At 38.8% G+C, this 22,374-nt stretch overlaps 1 protein-coding gene across 2 annotated transcripts in view; it reads left to right on the top strand.

Annotated features, from left to right (window-relative positions):
• The first annotated feature begins 106 nt into the window (after positions 1 to 106).
• Positions 107 to 22,374, top strand: part of PI4KA (phosphatidylinositol 4-kinase alpha) — a 62,303-nt gene continuing 40,035 nt past the window's right edge. The window contains exons 1-19 of one of the 2 annotated variants that reach the window (XM_074844469.1): positions 107 to 328; positions 2,922 to 3,038; positions 4,237 to 4,330; positions 5,023 to 5,111; positions 5,593 to 5,665; positions 5,993 to 6,252; positions 6,926 to 6,992; positions 8,985 to 9,133; positions 9,745 to 9,810; positions 10,843 to 10,939; positions 11,332 to 11,523; positions 12,268 to 12,368; positions 13,088 to 13,217; positions 14,271 to 14,403; positions 15,067 to 15,162; positions 15,908 to 16,091; positions 16,824 to 16,927; positions 17,883 to 18,051; positions 21,178 to 21,228. In XM_074844469.1, the coding sequence (XP_074700570.1) occupies positions 107 to 328; positions 2,922 to 3,038; positions 4,237 to 4,330; positions 5,023 to 5,111; positions 5,593 to 5,665; positions 5,993 to 6,252; positions 6,926 to 6,992; positions 8,985 to 9,133; positions 9,745 to 9,810; positions 10,843 to 10,939; positions 11,332 to 11,523; positions 12,268 to 12,368; positions 13,088 to 13,217; positions 14,271 to 14,403; positions 15,067 to 15,162; positions 15,908 to 16,091; positions 16,824 to 16,927; positions 17,883 to 18,051; positions 21,178 to 21,228 (2,394 nt within the window). The remainder of the gene's footprint in view (positions 329 to 2,921; positions 3,039 to 4,236; positions 4,331 to 5,022; positions 5,112 to 5,592; positions 5,666 to 5,992; positions 6,253 to 6,925; positions 6,993 to 8,984; positions 9,134 to 9,744; positions 9,811 to 10,842; positions 10,940 to 11,331; positions 11,524 to 12,267; positions 12,369 to 13,087; positions 13,218 to 14,270; positions 14,404 to 15,066; positions 15,163 to 15,907; positions 16,092 to 16,823; positions 16,928 to 17,882; positions 18,052 to 21,177; positions 21,229 to 22,374) is intronic. The other variant, XM_074844470.1, reaches the window with a different exon arrangement.

The following is a 22,374-nucleotide window of genomic DNA, read 5'->3' as shown; positions in this document are numbered from 1 at the left end:
TGTGATTGGTCGGCCGAGATCCCGTGGGAGGGGGCGGTCTCGCGAGAGGGGGCGGGGCGGGGCGGGCTGGCCGGCGGGCGAGCGGACCCCTGCATTCCCCCGCAATATGGCGGCCGCGGCAGTGGCGGCGGCAGCGGCGGCTGCTGCGACGGCGGCGACTGCAGCGGCGGCTGCGGCGACCACCACTACGGCGGCGGCGGCCGCCACGGCTCCCTCCGCGGGCGCGGGGCGGGGGAGCAGCGGGGGCACCGCGCGCGGCTTCTACTTCAACACGGTGCTGTCGCTGGCGCGGTCGCTGGCGGTGCAGAGCCCGGCGCCGCTGGAGAAGGTGAGGGGCCGTCACGCGTGGGGGGGGGACGGGACTGGGCGAGTGTCTCGTGGGGGGGCCGCGTCTGTGGGGGCTGCGTCCGTGGGGACTCTGGGGTTTGTCACGCGTGGGAGCCGGGGGGTTGCGGAGGGGCGTCATGGGAGTGGGAGTTGCGTGTGTGTACGTCACGCGAGTGGAGTCTGCGTGGAAGGGTCGGCATCATGGGCGCCGTGGCAGGGGGGTAGGGAGCCTTTCCTGTGGAGAATATTTGTGTCGCGTGGGTGGGGAGGGTGGTGGTTCACGGCCGTGTGTGAGGGGCGGGTGTCTGGGACGCCTCGCTTGGCCCTGTCATGCGTGGGGACCTGTGACGCGTGTGGGAAGCGGGTCAGAGCCAGTTTCCGTGCCCGCGGGTGGGTTTGTGCCCTGGTCCCGTGGGGGCTGTGGCTGTGTCCGTGGGAGGCCGGGCCTGGCGTGTCCACCTGCACCCAGAGGATGCTGCCACCTCAGGTGGGGGCTGTCCTGTGGCCGTGGGAGTGGACTCCAGCACACCAGCCGTGTCCGTGTGTGCGTGGCGACTCTGGGCCTACGGATGTTTGCGTGGCCCATCTTGACCCAAAAATACTGTCACAGCAGGAGGCGTCTGCACAGCTGCCGTAGCCGGCACCCTTGGAGCAGTGCCCAGTGTCCTTGCGAGGAACGTGGGTCCTCACAGTGGCTGTGTGTCCCTGAAGTTTGTGGAACGTGGTCTTGTAGGTGTAGTTAGTGTCAGCCCAATTAGGGCTCTTTACTCCACGTATCTGGTTAAATCCAAGTGATGCAAACAGCTCAAGGTAAAATCTACTAGGTTGCGATCAATCTCTACTGAATGTAAAACCTGACAGGGGAATCTTCATCTGGGCTGTTCCCTGCGTGGGTCTCCACTGCTGGCACAGAGCAGCTGGCATGGCCAAGTGGTGTGCTGCTGCGGGGAGGAGACATGGACAGCCTGGTGTTTCAGGAGTTGGCTGCTCTGAGCCCAAAGTGATTGAGCTTCTAAACTGCCTCGTGCAGTGGTGAAAGATGACTAAATTATTGAAAAGCACAGCTCTGTGCTGATGAAAACTATAGTGGTTGTTCTTGGCCAGCTGTTGCAGGGTTCTGTTCTTGGTCTTGTTCTAGAAATCTACCATTGGTCTGACAGCCAACTGTGAATAAATTTTTTAAGCCTTGCTGTTGGCTCACTAATATCCGGGCATTTCTTTTTTTTCTTTTTAGTTTGCGACACTACAGTAGGAGTTAAAAGATATTAACAGTTCATATTTAGCTAAAGTTATTTACTCACATTATTGCAAATATTAACCTGATGTGGGAAGCATGCATCAGAAGTTATTTTCCAAAGTTCATATTTCCTCTACTGTATTTTATGTTGAGCAAGAGAATTATTTGTGTTGTGTTACAGGTCTTGTAATTATGAGGTCTGGAAGTTTAAGAACCAGAATCTTAAATTCCACTGTGCATCCAGTATTCTTCTAATCCTCTAGGGAAATAGGTTCTTGGTTTAGAAATTTCAAGGCAGGGCATTTAAAGAGTTATCTAAATAGGAAGTAACTTGACATTCAAATATAGGTTTTTTATTATGACAGTCCTTTTTATGTAACATCAAGGAGATTTATAAAAATACGGTATGCTTGTTGCATTTTCCCTTTCTTAACAGTTCCATAGGAAAACAAAGTATTTGGGAGATTTGATATATTCCTTAGATAGGTGTTTGTGGGTATGGAGTGAAGCAGTAGGTAAGTAGTGAGAAAATAATAGTTCTGGAAACTTAATCTGTTACGTTAAAAGAATTTGAGCAGAAGTCGTACTCAGCTAGGTGACAGTTTGTTGTTCAGTGCTGTATATGAAGAAGGCATTGGTGCAGCTGTAACCAAAGCTCCATCCACCCGGTTATTGTTTAGAGGGACAGAGTGAATATGATACGTACGCCTGCTGCATCTTTCTTGCACATCCAGAATGCCCAATGACTTAGTGGAAGGAAGGCTTTGTTGTACCAGGGATGCAGGAATGAGCTCTGTGCATGTGATGCTTTGAAAAGTTGCAGAAATTCTCTTCGGATGTGGAAACACAAACAGCTTGATCAATGTTGAAAAAAACTTTTAAATCAACCCATGTTGTGGTAAAAATGTTTGACATCTACTTGAGATTCTTCTGTCTTTTTCTGGTTTCTGTCATTCATCACTCTTTCCTAGCCCCTAGATGGTCTCGTTAACATTGATGACTAAAGGAGGGTAATGTGGCCATCTGTCTTCCAGAAAATGGAAAGACTACTGTCTACTTCAGGCATGGGAGGTCTGAATGAGTCTTGAAAACCGCAGCCTGTCAGCTGTTTCTCTGCTGTGAAAATATTTGCAATTGTGCTAGTGCTACCCAGGCCTGTTGCTTGGCGTGCTTTAGGGCATGGACATGAGGCTAGCTCTGCTCCTTAGGAGAGAAGCTGGGCGCTATTTGCATTGCTTTCCTGAGGTCTGCTGGTGGATTTTTGAAAGGCAGTTTTAACACACGTGCTGTTGTTCCCTTGGATTGTTTTGACACTTTGGGTCTTGTTCCACTGTTCTTTCCCTCTGCTGTTTTTCAGGTACAAAAACTGCTCTGTATGTGTCCAGTGGATTTTCATGGGATTTTCCAGTTAGATGAACGTCGCAGAGATGCTGTTATTGCTTTAGGAATCTTTCTAATTGAATCTGACCTTCAGGTATTTTTCCACCTTAGGCTATCTCTATTTAACTTGAAAGATTTTGGATTAATTCCAGTTTAGTTGTTCAATGAATGAAAATTTGGTATTTACTCTTTATAAAAATAAATAAAAAGATCAAATATAATGGATGCAGGCAGGAGAGCACAAGGAAACAAGGACAGTACTGATGGGCATGATAGCTGTCATGGCACTGCTATAGCCAAACTGCTGTCGTGGTTTTTGGTCATCATAGCTTAAGGAGAGAAAGGAAAGGCTATTCAGGAGGATTTGCTCAAGCCATATGTGTTGTTGGGTGTTCTTCCCCACATGCTTCTGAAGGACAGGTATGTTCCAACATACTCCTGAACATCAGGTTTGTAATAGGCCTTTTCATGCTTGGCACTAGCTGGGATAAAAAAGCAAACAGTGCACATAGGCCACATTGTATATGAACATCCCTTTTGTATCTCTCAGCCTGTTTATGACAAGCTGGTTCTCTTCCCTTTGAACTCTGGACATGGTATTGTTTCGTCCAAAGTCATTAGACCTCACTTTAAATCCTTTAATAGGCTTGCATCAGGCCTGAGTTTCCTCCTATTTAGTATGTATTTATTATGATACAGCTTACATGCGTATTTTAACGTTATCCTTTTTGTGTTTTTTGTAGTATGAAGTTTAAATAAGGTAGCTGTTTTCACATTTCTTAGCATTTTAATGATGTTTTTAAAGCCAGTGGTTAGTATTAATAAATCCAACTCTATGAGGAAGGAATGTGCTATCCTTTGATTTGCAGATTAGGGAGTTGAAGTGTTAACACAAATGTGTTAAGTAACTTGCATAAGGCAGTGGGATGGATCACATGTACTGAATTGGGACTGGCACTGAATTTCTGGATGCCTTAAAATTATTTTGTGACCTTGCTGTAAACTAGTAAATTGTTTGGGGTCAGTTACTGTTCTGGAACATTTTTCTCCAACTTCTGTGGAGAATGAACTGTTGCCTAGAATGAAAGGATTGGATTTATAGCACTGAATTGGTTTACTTTCATTTGCCTGTGTTGAAATCAATTTTGCAATATTCCAGAAGTAATTTAGAGTGATCATTAGAAGCAAGTTCTGTGTGTGGTTAGTGTAGTCTTCCCATATCTCTAAACTATCTTGAGACTGTACAGTTCAGCTTTTCTTACCCATTTTAAATATAGTATCTTCCTTTTTAGCACAAAGATAATGTGGTTCCTTACCTCCTCCGGCTTCTGAAGGGTCTTCCCAAAGTCCAATGGATAGAAGAAAGCAATGCACGGAAAGGCAGAGGTGATGTCTGGGTTTTTTGATCATTCTCATGGAATGCCAGCCAGGAAATAGAAATAACAAAGGTCATTCAGGACATGATACAAGGGGAGATGATAGGTCCAGCTAGGTTCTTAGATACTGACTCGACAGCTTTTAATATTGATTTTCTTTAGAAGCGAAGAGGAAGTTGAATAGCTCCCAGCTTTCTTGCTTGACTGCTTTCTGATAAATTGCACTTTTCAAATAATTCTGCACTCAATATATTTTGTTACTAAATTGGAGAAGATTGTGTAGTGGTTAGAGCAAGAGAGTGGAACCCAAGATCTGTATGCTCTACTTTTAGCTTTGATGCTTAGTTGCTATTTAAACCACTTCATTTCTTGTTCCCTTAATATCTCTTAAAATTAATTTAAGAATATGTTTTCACAAAGGATATTATAAAATGTCATATTTTTTTCAACTGCTTGAAAGCCTGGAAAAGTGTTTAATTATTAAAGTTATTCTTTTAACATTTCATGCTGAAATTATGATGGTTAGAATATACTTCTAAATTTTGTATGTAACACTACATTTTAATTTATATTTATATTAATCTCAGAACTGTATGACATGGGATTCACTTATGTCTTCTTGCGTTATTATTATTTGCTCTTTGTATGTTGATTCTCTGTAACAGTGCTTAAGTGGTTTATTTTCTGTCCGTTACTTTGCAGGCTTACTTCCAGTGGCAGAAAACTTCAGCTTCTGCTTGGTAACGTTGTTATCTGACGTTGCTTACAGGGATGCATCTCTCAGAGAGCAGGTAGAGTTTAAGTTTGTGCTAATGTAGTACCCAATTCTCCAATGCTGCAATACTGACAAATACCTAGAGTACACCACAGCTGCTTCTTTCTTGCAAAGGGATCGATCGCTTTAACATGTGTACTGTTGCATTATTTTGCTTGTCTTAATTAATAGTCAAGTATCTGGAAGATATTTGTAAGTCTGCTGTTACCTGTGGGTGTCAAAGGATGTCAGTCGCTGAGCCCAGTGTTTTAGAATTCAAGTTTTGACACTGAGATTAGGACTGCTGCAGTTTTATTCTGCTAGTACCTACCACCTAACTGCAGACTTTGCAAAAGAAGCTCCATAAGTTGAGTGAGGGCACTCAGCATTAAAAAAATCTTGTTTACAGAGGTGCTTACATTAATATTTGCAAGTTTCATTTGTATAGTGATCCAGTATAAGATAATGATACCTCTTTGCCAAAAGATATTTTTGTATGTCTGTCTTGATTACTTTAGATTTTGGATGCAATTCTACAAGTAATGCAGTTCCTGTTGGGAATGTGCCAGACCCCGCAAATGCATGATAAAGGTAGGATTAAAATTATTACTATATTTGTAACTCCTGTTCTCTGAACTTCTCCCGTGTGTTCTAATTATCAGGATCACTCCTGAAAAGTGAGTAGCTTTTTCTTTCAACTTCCCCTAGCACATATTTATTCTGTTTGTTGCTGAATGGTAAATACAGATGCAGAAGTGTATTAATTTGTGATACCTTCATAGTTTTTCCTTTACTTGCACAAATAAATCTTTGTAAAGCACATGAGGCTAAAACAGTTTAGTGAAGTGGTAGCAAGACCATGAAGAGGAAGTTCTAAATTACTGCTGATATACTGTTGTATGTGTTTTTCTTTTCCAGAATATTTATGCAAGTATGCAGTCCCCTGCCTGATAGGAATTTCTCGAGCCTTTGGTCGCTACAGCAATTCAGAGGAGGCTCTCCTTTCAAAGCTTTTTCCAAAAATTCCCCCACATTCCCTGAGAGTTCCAGAAGAGCTTGAAGGAATTCGCCGACGATCCTTTAATGATTTCAGATCAATTCTTCCCAGTTCTCTACTCACTGTTTGCCAGGAAGGAACACTAAAGAGAAAGGCTAGCAGCGTATCTAGCATCTCACAGGTTTGTATGACTTTCTCTATGTTGAAGTCAGTGCTTAGATGATTTTGTGGTCTTGGTGGAGTTAAGACATCATTAAGGCTGGATATGCAGTCTCTTAACACATTGTTTGACCATATACAGAGATCTTTATTTTGGTTTTGTAACTGGGTTTCAAAATAATTTTGTAGTTTCTGAGCTACAGAAAAATCAGTGGCAATTAAACTAACAACTGTACTAATAAGTCTTCACATGGAACAACTGGCAAATCCTATTTGTTGTGTTATTCTCATGAGAAAACATTGTAATGTGTATCTGAGAATTTGGGAAGCTGACACTTAATGACTAAAGTTGTCAGAAGTACTGAGGATAGATGAGCTCTCTGGTTTCACCAGGAGCTGTGGTTGTTTATTGTCTTAGGGGAAGAATGGATGTAGATGCTAGTTTTGAAACACAGATTAGCATCGTTGCATACAGTATAGGAGTCATCATTTTGAATTCTTCCCTTTAGTCAAAAGCACTGAACTAGCTTTTTTAACTTCCCATTTTGGGTTGAAATTGTTAGGCCCAGCAATATGTGGTTCCTCTTAGTTTTACTTGAAGCTGTGTTTCATTATAAAGTGCATGAACCATTCTCTGAAAAAATTTTTAATGTTTTATAAAGTTTTTAAATTATGTTTTTTGTGTGATGTTTCAGGTTAGTCCTGAACGTGGAATTCCTCCTCCCAGCTCTCCTGGAGGATCTGCAATTCATTACTTTGAAGGTAAATTATTTTGCAAAGGAACAGTTTGTAATTTGGGAGTTTTGTGACTATTTATGGGAAATTGAAAACCAAAATCCTTTGACCCCTTTTTCTGCCCTCTCAAATTCTTATAGTAATTCTCTGGCACATACCTGCTAGGATTCTGAAAAATTTGGGGGTATAAAGACAGTAGAAAGTTATTATTAACAGCAGTGGTTTCCAGGCTCAGTTGTTTCTGGCAGGCTTCTGAGAGAGACATGATTTCCTGACTGCTAGGCTGTGCCTAGTACTGAAGAGCTTAATTCAACTAAGCCAAAAATATTTCAGGAGATTAGGCTGAGGAACTTTGAGGAACAAGTGTTAATGTTATGTTTCACTAGACAACTAAATTGTTGGACTAGGGTCTGGAATTTTGGGACCTTTGTGGCACATTGTATAAATCTAAAACAACTGTTCCACTTGAAGTAAATATGATGTGGGTTGTTTGGTAAGATCTAGTAATTTGCTGAAGTGAGAAATAATAAAGGAGACACTGAAATGTATGTTAATTACTGTGTCATAAAAGGCAGAAATATTAAAAATCTGCGTGAGTTAATATACAAACTCTTAGCCACTGGGTTTTGGTAGAGCTCTAGTTGTGAGTTCTATGTCAAAGACGGGCTTAAAAGTAAACTTTCATGAATGGAGAACTAGCTCTGCATCTGAGGTGTTCTGGTGTCTCTGGTTTTGTCTGACTGTTTGAGGTTTTTGACAGTTTGGGCATTCTCTGTTTCTGGGTCATTCTCCTCTCCAGAGCCCTGGCTTAAATGACTTTCTTCCACGTTACTTTACTTTTCTTTTTCTTTCTTGTTACTATTTGTAGAGGAATTTGTCTTCCTCAATCATACCATGGAATTGCAGGGTAATTCAAATACCATTCTTAAATTGCCAAGCAAGAAGAGACCTGTTTGTCATCCGCCTACCCTGTTGAACCAACCTATACTTCTTCAATTTTATGGTCTTCATGTTCTGAATTAAAAAAAAAAAAAAGGGCTGCAGGTTAGAGAGAGGCTGTAGTAGTAGAACAAAAATAATCTTAAGTAAAACTGTAGGTGAATAGTGGACAGCTTTATAAAAATTTTGGAATCATTTTAATTGTGTCTCTGGCAGAGTTATGATTATTCTAATCGGGAATTTGTTTTCAATACTAACTTCTACCAGATATTTCAGATACAGGCAGCCCTTGTATTATTTCGAATAATATAGTTTGTGATTATTTTCTGAAGAAGATGAGTAATGGCCTTCTTTTTATTCTGGCCAGGGCTAATGGTTTAGGGAAAAAAGGCTGAAAACATTTTTTTTTTTTATAGTTGTTGTCAATAAATAGGGTCGCTTGAAAGCCTATTAATCACAAGAACATTACTTTAGCGCAGGCAGCTGAGAACTTTAAAAAGGTAGCTGTGTAATTTCTAAAGTGGAAACAGTGCCAAAAGCAGTATGCTTAGCAAGTTGTTTATGTAATAGAATACTTGAATCTGAAAAATAATTTGATTTCTCTTTTTACCTTCAAATTGCAGTAGTGGATTGGTGCCTCTTCTAAGATGAAAGCTGTGCCACGTGTTCATTTGATCTAATATAGGGGAAAACCTTGAAAAATAGTTTTGACTTAACCTGTTCTTTGTACCTCTATGCTTTTGAGCAAAGTGGCACTTACAGATGTTTTTAGGTAAATGTACATCAGTAGTATGGGAAGACTTCTAGTCAGGAGTGTCTCTGGCATGAGCACAAGTCATTGAAATTAGTTCTTCCATTGTGATTGTAAACTTCTAATGAACAAATGCATTTTTTCATCATAGTTTCCTGTCTTGATTTACAGTAGATTATCTGAAATACACCTCTTGATAGCTTGCAAAAGTTGAAGACTACCTGTGTTGAAAATAACTCTGTATTAGTAACTAAACATTATCATTAAACAAAGTTTATATATCCTCTCTCTCCCTAAACTTTTATTTCATTTTTTTTTCTTCTGATGAGGTTCGTATCTTCCTGATGGGAGTGCACTGGATCCTGATTATTACTTCTGTACAATCAGCTCCAGCTTTTCAGTTTCTCCTCTCTTCAATGGCATTAACAATAAAGAGTTTAACATCCCACTGGAAATGCTCCGCCAGCTATTGAACATGGTATGTGATGGGTTCTTATGAAGACTGCAGTGAGATTGCGTTCTAGATATTCATGCTAGAGGTAGATGCAGTTTAAGTTTTTAGAATTGCAAATTAAAAGGCAGTGTTTGTCTCTCAAGCTTTGTGTAATGTTATTTTTATGGCATTTAACTTCATGCTTCAGTAGTATTGCTAAAAAGCTCTCATATGAACCATGAAGAGTTTGGAAAAATCAAAAAAACATATACGTCGTCTTCTTCCTGTTTGACTCTTGCAGACCACTTAATCTGAGCTAATTTACATACTTGTAGTTGCTGAAATTGAAGATTGTTTTTTGCTGTGAGAATGAGACCCTTTTCTAGAAGTGTTTAGTTGCTGGGAATTCATGCAAGTGACAGAAACTACTGGTCCTTTCTGCTTCCTACACCAACTATTTTGGAACATCACACACAGGCTCAAATGTATTTGTTCTTGTTGCAGCCAGAAATTCTTGTAGCCTTAATTTCATCTGACATTTTGCGGTCAAGTGGCTTGTGTTTTCTGTGCACGAGCAAAATTGTATTGTCTTCCTATCTAGAGTCATCAGCAGGAAACATGCTTTCCTTCTTTATTTTTTTTTTTTTCCTCTGTAGGTGAAACAGATCGTTGGGGATTCTCTGCTAAAGACCTTAGATGCAGTTGTAGCTGAAGTTGCAGAGGTATGTTTTATAATTCCTTTTCTAATGACCTAAATACTTTATTTTTTTGTCTTAACAATTAATACTTGGAAAATTAGTCTTTTACCTATGTAAGGTATGCCTTCTCTGCAAAACAATACTAATTTCCTGTTTGACTGTTCTTTCAGTGGTTTCAATCTAGCCTTGGACTGTGCAGAAATGGGGGAAGGAGGAATGTTTTTCACTACCATAGAAGGAAATAGTTATTCTCTCTAAAAAATGAACCCTTTTCTTACTTTATCTCTGTTATCCTACCAAATTACAGCATTGGTTGCCCAAAACTGATTTACTGTAGACTAGGGTCTTTATTGCATATAGCAGTAACATTGTCTTTTTTCATGTTGATAAAATGTGTTGGTTCTTTTCTTTTTCTGGCTTGGAAATGACTGCTGCTCTTCTGGGTGTCATTTGTACAAGTTTAATACTGTTACAGTTTGTGGGCTTTACTTTCAGAGGTGGCATACTTATTTCTCTAGATCTGTGAGTCCTTGCTCTCCCCTTCCCTGGGTGCAGTTCTGAAACAGCCTTCACCACAATTTGCAGAGTTAGCCTTATCTCCGTGGGGGCGTAAAGCTGTGCTGAAAAGAGTATCTGTTCAGTTGTGTGGGAAAATGACTTTGCTGTTCTTTCCAGCCTTTCTTCAAGTACTGCCATATTTGAAACGTAGGCCTAAGTGGAGATAGGTTCGGTTTCTCTTTTTGCTATCTCGGTAAAATGATAGGTTTGAATCCTCCTTTTGTTTGGTTGTTTTTTTTTTTAACATCACTGTTAGAGAGAACATATATGTGCTCTTCGGATTGAAAGTGTGACTGCATCTCGTGAAATGCACTGAAGGGCTGTACTTTTGATAAAAATAGGGGGGAATGCTATGAGGTTACTTCTGGTGCCTGTTTTAAATGCTTGTTTACATTGTGGAGGAAAACAATTATGTGACTGGAATAAGAAGCTTTATTTATCCATATAATGGAAAAGATTTAATTTTTAATCTAGCAGATTGCTTCTTTTCTCTTTCAGACGGGTGCTAATACAGATCTCTATTATAAAACATTCAGTGACCCCCTTTATCTTGCTCAGTTTAAAATGTTGAGAGACACATTATACTATATGAAAGGTATAGTATTTGTAGTTTTTTAAATTTTTCCTTCTTTATGTTTAAGATCCAAAGTGTTGTCTGCATTATATTGAGTGCTTGAGCATTGGGGTTAGCATTTTCTGGGAACTCCATGTATGCTACAAAATTTATATTATGAAATGTTTCTGTATAAAAAAGGTGCTATGGAAATAGAAAAATAAATATTTTGAGCACCACTGAAAGGATTAATAGATGACATTTCAATTCTCTGCTTACGGGTGAACTTTGCTATGAAATGTATCTTTAGGTAGGAGATAAACTTCATGAAATCATTTAATTTATGACATAGCAATGAATTTTGTATATGTTGTCATTCTGATATACTGACTCCCATCCTTCTAGTATAATGCTATTTCCTTTTATTTCTTTAGACCTTCCCAACTCATTTGTGAAGGAAATCCATGATTTTGTGCTAGAGCAATTCAACAGCAGTCAATCAGAACTTCAGAAAATCCTTCATGATGTGGATCGACTGCACAATGAATTGAGTCCTTTAAAACTGCGTTGTCAGGCTAATGCTGCCTGTGTGGATCTCATGGTGTGGGCTGTGAAAGATGAGCAAGGTAGAAAATGCTCTTCAGTCTTTGGAATGTCTGTCTTTTTTTTTTTAAAGTTGTAGAAATACTTGTAAGTTCTCTGAGAGTAGATGATGCTCAGAGAAATATAAATTTGGATATAATACTCTGCTATTAGAATACAAGAGAAAAACTTCCATCAAAAAGTTGTCAGATTAGTGGGCTAGGTAGTTAGACATCTCTTCATAGAAATGCAAGCAGAAAACATCCTATTGGCTTATCTACAAGAGACGGGGTAATTGCTGTATTACATGCAACTGCTTATTTTATGGTTTATTTTATGTTTTTATTTATTGTTCTTAGCATCTTAAATGTTTCTCAGTCATCTTTTGAAGAAAATGTTTTGGTTGCTAACAGGATTGGGAAGCTCTCACTTTTTCTCTATCTAATTTCTTGTATAATTCTTACACATTATGAATATGTGAAGGATTTTTTCCTTTGGACCTTGCAATACTTCATTTCTGTCAACTGTGAAGTACACTTAAAATCAACTTTAAGTACTGTAATTCTTTCAATCATAGTGTTTGACAGAGGCATTTGGCACAGATACTAAGTTTCCAAAACTGTTTTTTACAGAAGCAGACTAAATCTCTTTGAGGAATTGTAGTATGAGGAGAATGAAGCTGATATATTTTCTTTGTTGTTTTAGAAATTGCAGTAAGCGTTGCATTGTGTGTGGCCTAATTATGAATCTGATAAACATAAGTTTTTCTATTGGATTTTTCGTTTAAGGTGCAGAAAACCTGTGTATCAAGTTATCAGAGAAGCTGCAGTCAAAAACCTCAAGCAAAGTCATCATTGCTCACTTGCCACTCTTAATTTGCTGTTTGCAGGTCTGTCTTCCCAGTATTTGACATTACTGTATCAGTGAGTGAGAGTTTGGGGAGTTTTACAGGTTGCTAGAATAACGCTTTTTATCTGCTATTTGTGTTACTTTCCATCACTGTGTTCTACACTTGAATTTTAGAGGTCTGGTGTGGTAGAACTGCAGTAGAGTAGTGCTTTCAAAATTTTCTTAGCTCAGCTACTTCTCAAAGAGTAATGAGGTTTTCTTAACCAGTATTTAATTTCTGAAATATTTAGCTTCTTAGTCCATTACATAAGCAGTTAAAATACTGGGATTGACACATCACTGAGTTTTAAGACTAAGGCTTGGTTATTCTAATATTTATGTCGTCTTATTGGGCATTTATTCATAGTCCTACAAATGTGGTGTTTTCCACCACATAGTAAATAACCAGGATTCTCTAAATGTTGGAACTTGTCCATTAACTTTATTTTTAGAGAGTTCATTTCATGTAACTCCTGTGAAATCACCCAGAAAGAAAGCAGCAAGGCTTGACTGGCATGCAGCACTCCAGGATAACCTAAAAGGATTAGAGGCTTGAAGTGTCTAAATCTTTTGCTAAAAATTGAATCTCAGAACTATGTATAGCTTGTTTTGGTTTGTGTTTTTTCTTATTGAGCTGAAGTTGCAAGCTTAGTTGAAATAAAAATTGTGCTGTTATATTCTAAAGTTTTGGTGTGGGTTTTTTTTTTTTTTCTCTTTTAGGGTCTAGGTCGTTTGTGTGAGAGGTTCCCGGTGGTGGTTCATTCTGTCAATCCATCCTTAAGAGACTTTCTTGTGATACCTTCCCCAGTGCTTGTGAAACTTTACAAGTATCATAGCCAGTATCACACAGGTAAAGGAAAAAAGGCCATATTGCGAAGGATATGCTAGTAATGGATTTCCAACTTGTATAGCTTTTTGATGCTTTTGGATATTTTGTGTGATATAGCTGTAGTGGGAAATGGAGATGCGTTTGTGTTTTGTTTGTTTGTTTGTTTTCTGGAGGTGAAGAGGAGGAATGCAAATCAAGTTCTGTTAGAAGTGTTTCTGAGGGCAGGCAATATATATAGAACTGCATTTTATCCTAGCAGCAGTATTGCTGTGCCTGTTCTGCTGAAACCAAGATAGTCTTATCTCAAGCACTTTTGTCCTGAGTGAGATCGCCAACAACTGTAGCGTGATACTGCAGTATTGAAGGTTGTATTATGTGTGTCAACCTCCTGCACATAATTCAGAGCAGTTTGCTTAGGGCTTTGTCCACATGGGCCTTCAGAAACCTTCAAGGACAGAGATTCTGCAACCAGAGCCAATGCATAATTATCCTCATAGCGGAGGAAAAACCATCACACATCCAGTTGGAACCTCCCTTGTTTCACGTTAAGGCTGTTATGTCTCATTCTCCCACGAAGCCTGCTTCTGTCTTTTTGATAACCTACTTTATGCTTTGGAAGGCAGCTGTTAGGTCTGTCCAAAGCCTCCTCCAGGCTGAACGAGGCTGTGTTACTCAGACTCCACACAGCTCCCATGCTCCAGCCCCATGACCATCTTGATGGCATTTGGCAGGTTTTTTGTTGCTGTTTTTAAATTATAATATCAAGTTATGATTTCCAAAAAAGAAAATGTTCAATGTAAATCACTTGCTAATGCAAAAGCAGTATTGTAATGCTAAAGCAGAATGGGTAAAATGAGAACTGAAGGTGTCTAAATTTAGGAATAGTTAAATGCAGTAACAACTTGCATAGCTACTGACAACACATGCATTTATTTCCAAAGTTCTTCAGCTCAACTCTCTGAGCTGTAAAGTAGGCTGTTATGCACTCACCAGATACTGCGCTGCCTGTGTGCTCTTATCTTGGGGAAAAAAGCTGTTTCAAATGGTGTTGATTTTCATACTCTGTGTTCTTAGTAGGTGGTAATGACATCAAAATTAGTGTAACCAATGAACATTCAGAGTCCACTCTAAATGTAATGCCTGGCAAGAAAAGTCAACCATCCATGTATGAGCAGCTGCGTGACATTGCCATAGACAACATCTGCAGGTAAGAGAGCGACTTGCACCATGTTGGAACACATTCCGTTTCCCCTAGCGGAAAAGTACTGTGACCGTTTAGAAGGTGCTGCTCTGTGCTGCTGTAAAGGCTTTTTGCCTTTTTTGATTGTGACTTCATTTTTCTTCAGACATCTCTTTCTGTTTATGTCCTAATTGTAAAATGATAATTAAAAAAATAATAATTTTTTTGCTTCCCACGTATGTAATTCATGCTAGTCACCATTTTGATACTCAGCAGGGTTTTTGTTTTCTGCTTAGATTATCATGTCGAGTGAGCTTCCCGTAACAGAAGGATTGTTACGTACTCAGATGTGGGCAGTGTAATGATTATTCTTCCCTTCTAGACACCTACAAAGAGCTGGAGGGAAGACAGATAGTTGGTGACTGGAGACAAGGGAAGCGATGGATTCTGAATTTACCTTATTGCATATCCCCATCTTTATTGTTGCTGGAGAAAGCAGCAGTAGAAACTCAGCTCAGTTTTTAAAATACATCTGCAGCGTTCCTAGGCAATCAGTTCTTATACTTCAGTATAAACTTTTTTCCCTTATATCGGGTGTGCATTTACAGTAGTAAAAAGTTAAATGTTTCATTCATGCCTTTTTTTCCCCTCTAGCTGTTCTAGCAAGTTTTCTGTTCATTGTTATTCCAGGTGCTTGAAAGCTGGCTTGACTATAGATTCGGTGATTGTTGAGGCCTTTCTTGCCAGTTTATCTAACCGTCTGTACATCTCTCAAGAGAGTGATAAGTAAGTTGTTAGTCATCAAACCAATTTTTTCTTTCACTCAGTGAACCTGAAGCTTATTCTAAGATATAAGTACAGACAGCATTATTTTAGAATTAAGTGTCTCAGAGATTAGTGAGCTTGGATGTGGGGTCAAGATCTTCCCATGCAAATCTCTGCAGAGCTGAGCCCTTGTTTTCATACTGAGAAGTATGGATTCATTTTTATCTGATTGAACCAGCAAATCTTTGGTGAGTATTAGCCAATTTTGAGTCCTAGATTGAGTGATACCCTCTCTGCTGTATCCTTCAGGCTTCAGCTATCTTTTATGTCTTGACACAGCTTGTCACTTGTGGCGTTTGACTTGCCTTATTTTTAAGAGACTCATCAACCAAGAAACCTCCAAGGGGATGTCCTGTCGTAGCTGGTCTGACTGTCATGTCTTAATGTTTTGCAGATCACTTTTACCTCTTTTCACTGTTGTTTCTAGAACAGTTTGTTCGTGGATTAGTGTAGGTTTCTTGCATAGTGTGTTTTTAGGGGTTTTTTTTGGTTTTTTATTTTGAAAACCAACTTGTGCAAGTATATCTCTGATGTTAATGTTGGAAGTAGATGGGTATATAAAGTGGCAATATTAAAGCTGTTAGTAATGTTTAAATTTAGCATATGAACTCTTTCTTACGTGAAATATAAGCATGCTTGGAGGTCTTGATAACTGTTGAACAGTTACATGTATGGTTTGGGGGTTTTTTGTTTGTTTTTGTAACAGGGAAGCTCATTTGATTCCTGACCACACAATTCGTGCTCTAGGGCACATTGCAGTGGCACTGAGGGACACCCCAAAAATGATGGAACCCATCCTACAGATCTTACAGCAGAAGTTTTGCCAGCCACCTTCTCATCTTGATGTACTCATCATTGATCAGCTGGGCTGCTTGGTCATCACTGGAAATGTAAGGAGAGAACTGGCCAAGAGAGTTGCCAGTTCATGATCCCTTTCCTTTAGTTAAAAGGAGACATATTTAGAAACTGCATTGGCAGAAGTTTTTTAAGGTTTTTCTTTCCTTTTTTTTCACCACAGGTATGTGCCTGTACAATCCTCATGTTTCTGGGACATGAGAAAACAAAAGCTAATTAATAATGTGTAAGATGATGTCCCTGTAAAGAAGATTAGTCCCCATAGAAAATAACAAAGTAAAAACCCCACCAAACTCAATGTTTTCAAAAGTTATTAAGAAGTTTATGAATTTGACCTATGTCCTGAATATGTACACACTATCTTTTTTTGTATCAGTAATTACCTTTCAAAATCTTGTAGGTCCATACATTTAAAAGTATAGATTGCCTTCTTCAGTCATACAAGGACTAACTGGCTTACCTTTTCCAGATATAATTTGTGCCTCTGAGTGAGCAATTAATTGCCAGAACTCAGAGGCCTGAAAAAAAGTTTTCCATCAGGAAGGTGGAGTTAAATATTAAATTTTGTGCAACTTGAGCAATTAAAAACACTAATGAATGCACTTCCACGGTGTGCTTTATGGAAGCTCAAACCGTTGCTCAGGCTATGACTAGATAGCTGTCTGAAGAACTTCGTAATACTTTGTGTGTTATACAGGGTTGTTCTTTAGAGAGATTGTATCTAATAAGCTCTACTTAGTGGTTTGGTTTTTTGGGTTTTTTTACAGCAATATATTTACCAGGAGGTGTGGAATCTGTTTCAGCAAATCAGTGTTAAAGCAAGCTCAGTTGTTTACTCTGCCACAAAAGATTATAAGGATCATGGATACAGGTAACACTTAGCTGTGTGCCTTAAATGTATGAATATTATATCCAATATCCTTTATTTTCACTTTTTCCCAATATAAGTTTTATAATGAGGTTATAAATAGTACTGTTCTTTTTTCTTTTATAGTAAAAAGTAATATGTTTAAAAATAGTAGCACTTCACAATGTAGAGATTCCTAAAAATTTTTTTTTTTCTATGTTTTTTTTCCCTCTGTAAGGAGTTAATGTTTGTCAGTGATAATTGACATAGATGACTTACGTTACCTGTAACTAGAGTAATTAATCTCTTAGCCTAGAAAAGCTAAGGAGCTTCCATTGGGTTTTTTGTGTGTGTGTGTGTCTGGTTTGGGTTTTTTTTAAATGTGGTCCCAGTACTTTTTAGGGATTAAATGCAAACCTTAGCGATTTAATTCTTAGTATGTAAGTATGCATTTTAGTTCCTGTTATAATTAAAGATTATCACTGACTTCATTGGTAGTTGCGGTAGGCTGGCTATCTTTTAATGTCATATGTGAGTAATCAAGAAGAGTATTCCTGTCAGTGTTTTAAGATACTGTCTGACCCAATGCAATCTCAGCTTTAACAATAAGTGATACTAGTTCTGATTCTGCTCAAGAGCCTTCCCAATCCAAAAGCACAGCCCTTTGCTGCTTCTTGTCTGTAGGCATATTTGCTACCAGAAAGTAATTTCCTTTTGGGTGTGACAGTATCAAAAATGAAATGTCCTCCAGAGGCAAAGTTTACAAATAATTTTTCACTTCAATACTGGTTGCATTTCAATTATAAGTGATGTGCCACTATTCTTAAAAACAAAGAATACACCCCACCCCCCAAAAAAACTCATGAGTGAAAAAATGTCAGTAGCCTTATTAGAAGAGTTACTATCAGCATTATGAAGAAACCACTGAAAATATAAAACTTTGAGGAACTGCTTGTTCATTACTGTCCTTTCTTCACAGACACTGTTCGTTAGCAGTCATTAATGCCTTGGCTAATATTGCTGCTAACATTCAAGGAGAACACCTTGTGGATGAACTACTGATGAACCTGCTGGAGCTGTTTGTTCAGCTTGGGCTAGAAGGAAAGAGAGCCAGTGAGAGAGCAAGTGAAAAAGGACCGGCACTGAAGGTCAGATATTCACTGGCTTTTAATTGTATGCAGCTGTGCATTTATACAGGTGGCACTACTACACACATTCTTCTGTGTGTCTTTTGAACCAAACCCATGCCCTGACACACACAGAAAATATCACGCTTCTTTAAACCCAAGAATGTCTTCTGATTTGGAATATGAGTGCAGATCTAGAATGCCTTTCAAACCCCTAATGAATCTGTGTGTATCTGAGATAGAACAGTGGTATACCTGTTGTTCAGCTGAGTCTGGTTTTGTGTGAGGCTAAGTAAACCGTCTGGAGTGTTCTGCTGTTAGAGGCAGAGCTGCAGAGAAACCCGGAATGTTGACGCTGAACTCCTCTTACTAAATCTTGAAGTGTCTTTGGATGTGACAGAATTCTACTTCTAAATCTAGTGGTGTCATAGGATCATAGGAAAATTCAGGTTGGAGAGGACCTCAGGAAGTCATCTTAGTCCAACCTCCAGCATGACATAGCCAGTTCATGTTATTCTCACTAATCCCGAATTGCTGTTATGACTTGGTGCATTTTGATTTTTTTCCAAGATCCAAGTTGATACAGGCCTATCTGTCTAGGCTTTTAATGGAAACAGTGAAGTGAAAATTAGAGGTTTAATATAAATCTCTGCTGATTCTCAGGAGTGCTTTATTTAGAGAGCAAGTTTATTCAGAAAAGCTTGCATGGGAGAGACTTGTCTCTTAGATTGCTTTGTATGGTAGGAATAATTTGCAGAAGAGTAAATCTGAGTGGTTTTGCTTTAAATAGAGGTATTTTAAAATGCAGTTTTTAGTTTTGATTTGTAAAATTTAATACATACTGGCCTTTAAAAGTCTATGAGAAGGTCTGGAAGAGGACTGTCTTTAAATGCTAGCTAAATTTATATGCAGGAGCAGTTTATATGCAGTTAATTTATTCGCTCAAAATTCTCTGCTTTTTTCCTTATGTGAAGAATTTTTCACCTCACTTCATACTAGCTTTTCTTCCCATTTCAATAAAGTGTCCAGAGTACTCGATGTGCCTGTTCTATTTAAGAAGCAAACAGAAATCTCAGCCTTTCCCACAATACCTGCGTCTCATCTTTGCTCTAAAATATACTCATAAACAAGCTGTTAACCTTGACTTTTGCTCTTGAGATTTATATTATCATTTGAAAAGCAAAATGTGGTTGCTTCCTACTCATCAAAAATCAGAGCCTTCCTCTGGTTATGTTCCTCCCTCGTGTTCAAATGCTGGAACTTCTTGGCATTCTGAGCACTCCCTTAGGACAACTTTTAAAAACTCAATATTTGATAGTGATTTTATATTAAAAAAATACACTTGTATGTTTTAATAATTCAAATGTATTCATAGTCGAAAGTTAAGGTTTTCTTGGAGATGCGGTTTGGGAGCTGTTCCCTGCATTTTAGGGCAGATAGGTAACACTTCCTTTTGAAATAGGCACATTTTCCTAGTACTAAGTGGAACAATTTTTTTTTCTTTTTCACCTCTTTTTTTTCCCCCCCCCCCCCTCCTGTGCATGCTACAGTTTAATAGTACTAAGTTCTGTCTTTATCCTTTTATGGGATGAGTAAAGTCTTTTGGTGAATCCCTCTGAAATTAATCTGTTTGCTTTGAAGGTAGACTGCATTTAATCAAGGATGGCAACCCTTTTCAAAGGGAACTAGGGCATCTCTAGAATCTGCTTTTCATGAAGTCTGTGGTGGAAAATCTCTCTCCACAGGTTTCATAGGTTCTTTTAACCACAGATAAGTGAGCTGAAATGGTGAAAAACAGATTGTAAACATTGCTCTAAAATGACACATCTAAATTAGGTTCCACCCTCCTCCTCCTTTCAGGGATATTTTTCCACTGTTTCAGTTTTGGAATCACTATGGGAAACAAATCACTGCACTGACTTAAAGCTGCCTGCAAACGGAAAAATACGTGATTGATTTAACATGGATTTGAGCTAGGAGGCAGTGTTTCTTTATTATGAAAATACTGATAGCGGTTTTTCTTAGAACATTCTTTATTCAGTTTAAAGTAAAAGGTATGAAAGGTATTCTAAACACTGAGTTACTTAATTTTCAAAAAGAGTTAAAGTAGATAAAACACTGCACATGCACTGCTCCCAGAGAAAAGCAAGTTTTTGTTTGATAGTTGTCGGATAGTTTGCCTATGTCCTCTGCTTCTCAGCATACCTTTTCATGCACTACATTTGCTCACTAACCATTAAAATGCTTCAGTGGCTTATTTGTTATGTTTTAAACCGGATCTTTCAACCATGCAAAAGTAGATTCAGTGAAGGGAAGAAAAATACCTTTTTCTTTTTTTTCTATTGCCAATAGTTACACAAACGTTCCCTAAGTATGCCCAGGGATGGAAATCATTGCATATTCTTCATCCTCAGTGCAAATACAGTGACTTTTTCCAGTTGTTCTTACCCCTTGGAGTGATTTGAGTGGTGTTCTTTTATCCCCTTCAAAAATATTCAAGGGTCCATCTTTTGTTTTGCTTTATCTTGGACATTACAGGAAAGAACTAAAACTGTGTATTAGTTGGGTTGTATCATTATTGTTTTATCTGAGGACTATTTGCGTCTCACCTCTCTCCCTTCTCTCTTTTTTTTTTAAATTGCTTCCTTTTGGTTTATTCCACTTCATGCAACGCTGTACCCTTTTAGCATGTCTGCCTTGTCTCCTCCCTGTGGGACCAGTGGTCACTGTACCTGGTCTCTCTTCATAAGGAGGAAACTGCAGAGTTCTCTCCCTCCCAAATCCAAGGTGGAGAGTATGGGAGGTAGGGAAAGACTTTAGAGGGGAGATATCAATGGTATCAATGAATATTTCCCCTCCTTTAACTCAGGGCAAAATATCTGACTTCCAGATATAGGAGACCCTGGGCTGAAAGGGGCACCCCAGCCTGTGATGAGGTGCCTGAAAAGCTTTGTTGGAAGACTCCTGGGTGTCCCAATCCTTTGGTCTGGAGTGCTCTCTCAGCCACCTTATGCATATCTATTTGCAAGATACGGAGTTGTAAATGGCATAGACAGTAGGAATGTTTGATGCTTGAAATACGTCTTGTAGCAGCTATTTTAGAAATGCTTTTGTAGATGTTTTGATAACTTCCTTTTTCTTTTTCAGGCCTCCAGCAGTGCAGGGAATCTGGGTGTGCTTATTCCTGTTATTGCTGTGGTGAGTATCCAATGGTTGGGTTGTTGCAAACAGAATAATTTTTCTCACATATCTCAAAATATTGATGCTATTTCATGATCAAATGGTTTGATTAACAGGTAGTGCAGAAGTAAGCATCCAAGAGAAATATAATTGTACTGTAAAATAGTATTTCTTGCTCTAAGGGGGGGGGGAACATTTGTTTAATGATGACATATCTCTTAAAATAATGAATCTTTTGTGATTGGGAGTTAGATTGTTGCTAGTCATGAATTCAAGAGATTCATGAGCTAAATAATACCCCAGGGGATATTCCTTTGAATAGTGTTTTGCATACAGTGTAATAAACAGCACGTATGTGTGGCCTGAGGAGAAGTTAAAACTAAGTTAAAAATAAATCTTAGTTTGGCAGCACATTGAATTCTTCTTATTAAAAGGAAAAAAAGAATCATTGAGAAAGGAGGGAGGAAGGGGAGGAAGTATCCTGTGTCTTCTGAAACAAGAATTGGCTGTCAAGCTGAAAGCATTTTAGGAAATGTGCAAGGACACTGATGTCTGTTCCAGACTAATTTATTTTGATGTATATCTGGTTTCGGTCTCAGATGACAACTTTTTCAGGGGAAAAAGATTTTTTTTTTTAACAAAGTATAACTACTAAGTCAAAAATTGGTGTGCAACCATTCTAGAGCTCCAACAGAAAAATTGATATATTCAAGATGGGTTTCCAAGTCAGTAGGACTAGTTGCCTAACTGCTGTAGCTTCTACAAAAAATGTCTAAAAGATCTGTAGATTACTTAAACTTACTGCAGAGCAGAAAACCATCATGTTACTTTCTCCCCTCCTGAAATTGAATTCTTCTGTGGAACTTTTCCTGCTCAGCTAGTGGGACAGAATGGGAAAAAATATTACATACTTGCAGTAGGCATGCTGCTTGTAACTTGCTCATACAGCACAGCCATTAACAAGCAGAAGAAAATCATTCATTTCATACTGTGCCCTCACAGACCTCCTTACTGAAGCTTTTCAAAGAGAAGAGCTTAAATTAGCACTGGTTAAAGATCAAAGAACTGTTCCTTTCCTTCCCCTGTCTTTTCTGCCAGTTTCCAACATAAGTGCTTCCTGAATTCACCAGCAATCACAAGGGCCAGATCCTAGCTTTACAGAAT

This window comes from Strix aluco, chromosome 18 (genome assembly GCF_031877795.1).
Source record: "Strix aluco isolate bStrAlu1 chromosome 18, bStrAlu1.hap1, whole genome shotgun sequence".
NCBI lineage: Eukaryota > Metazoa > Chordata > Aves > Strigiformes > Strigidae > Strix > Strix aluco.
The sequence above is the reverse complement of the archived record's forward strand: the minus strand, read 5'-3'. Positions and strand labels throughout refer to the sequence as shown.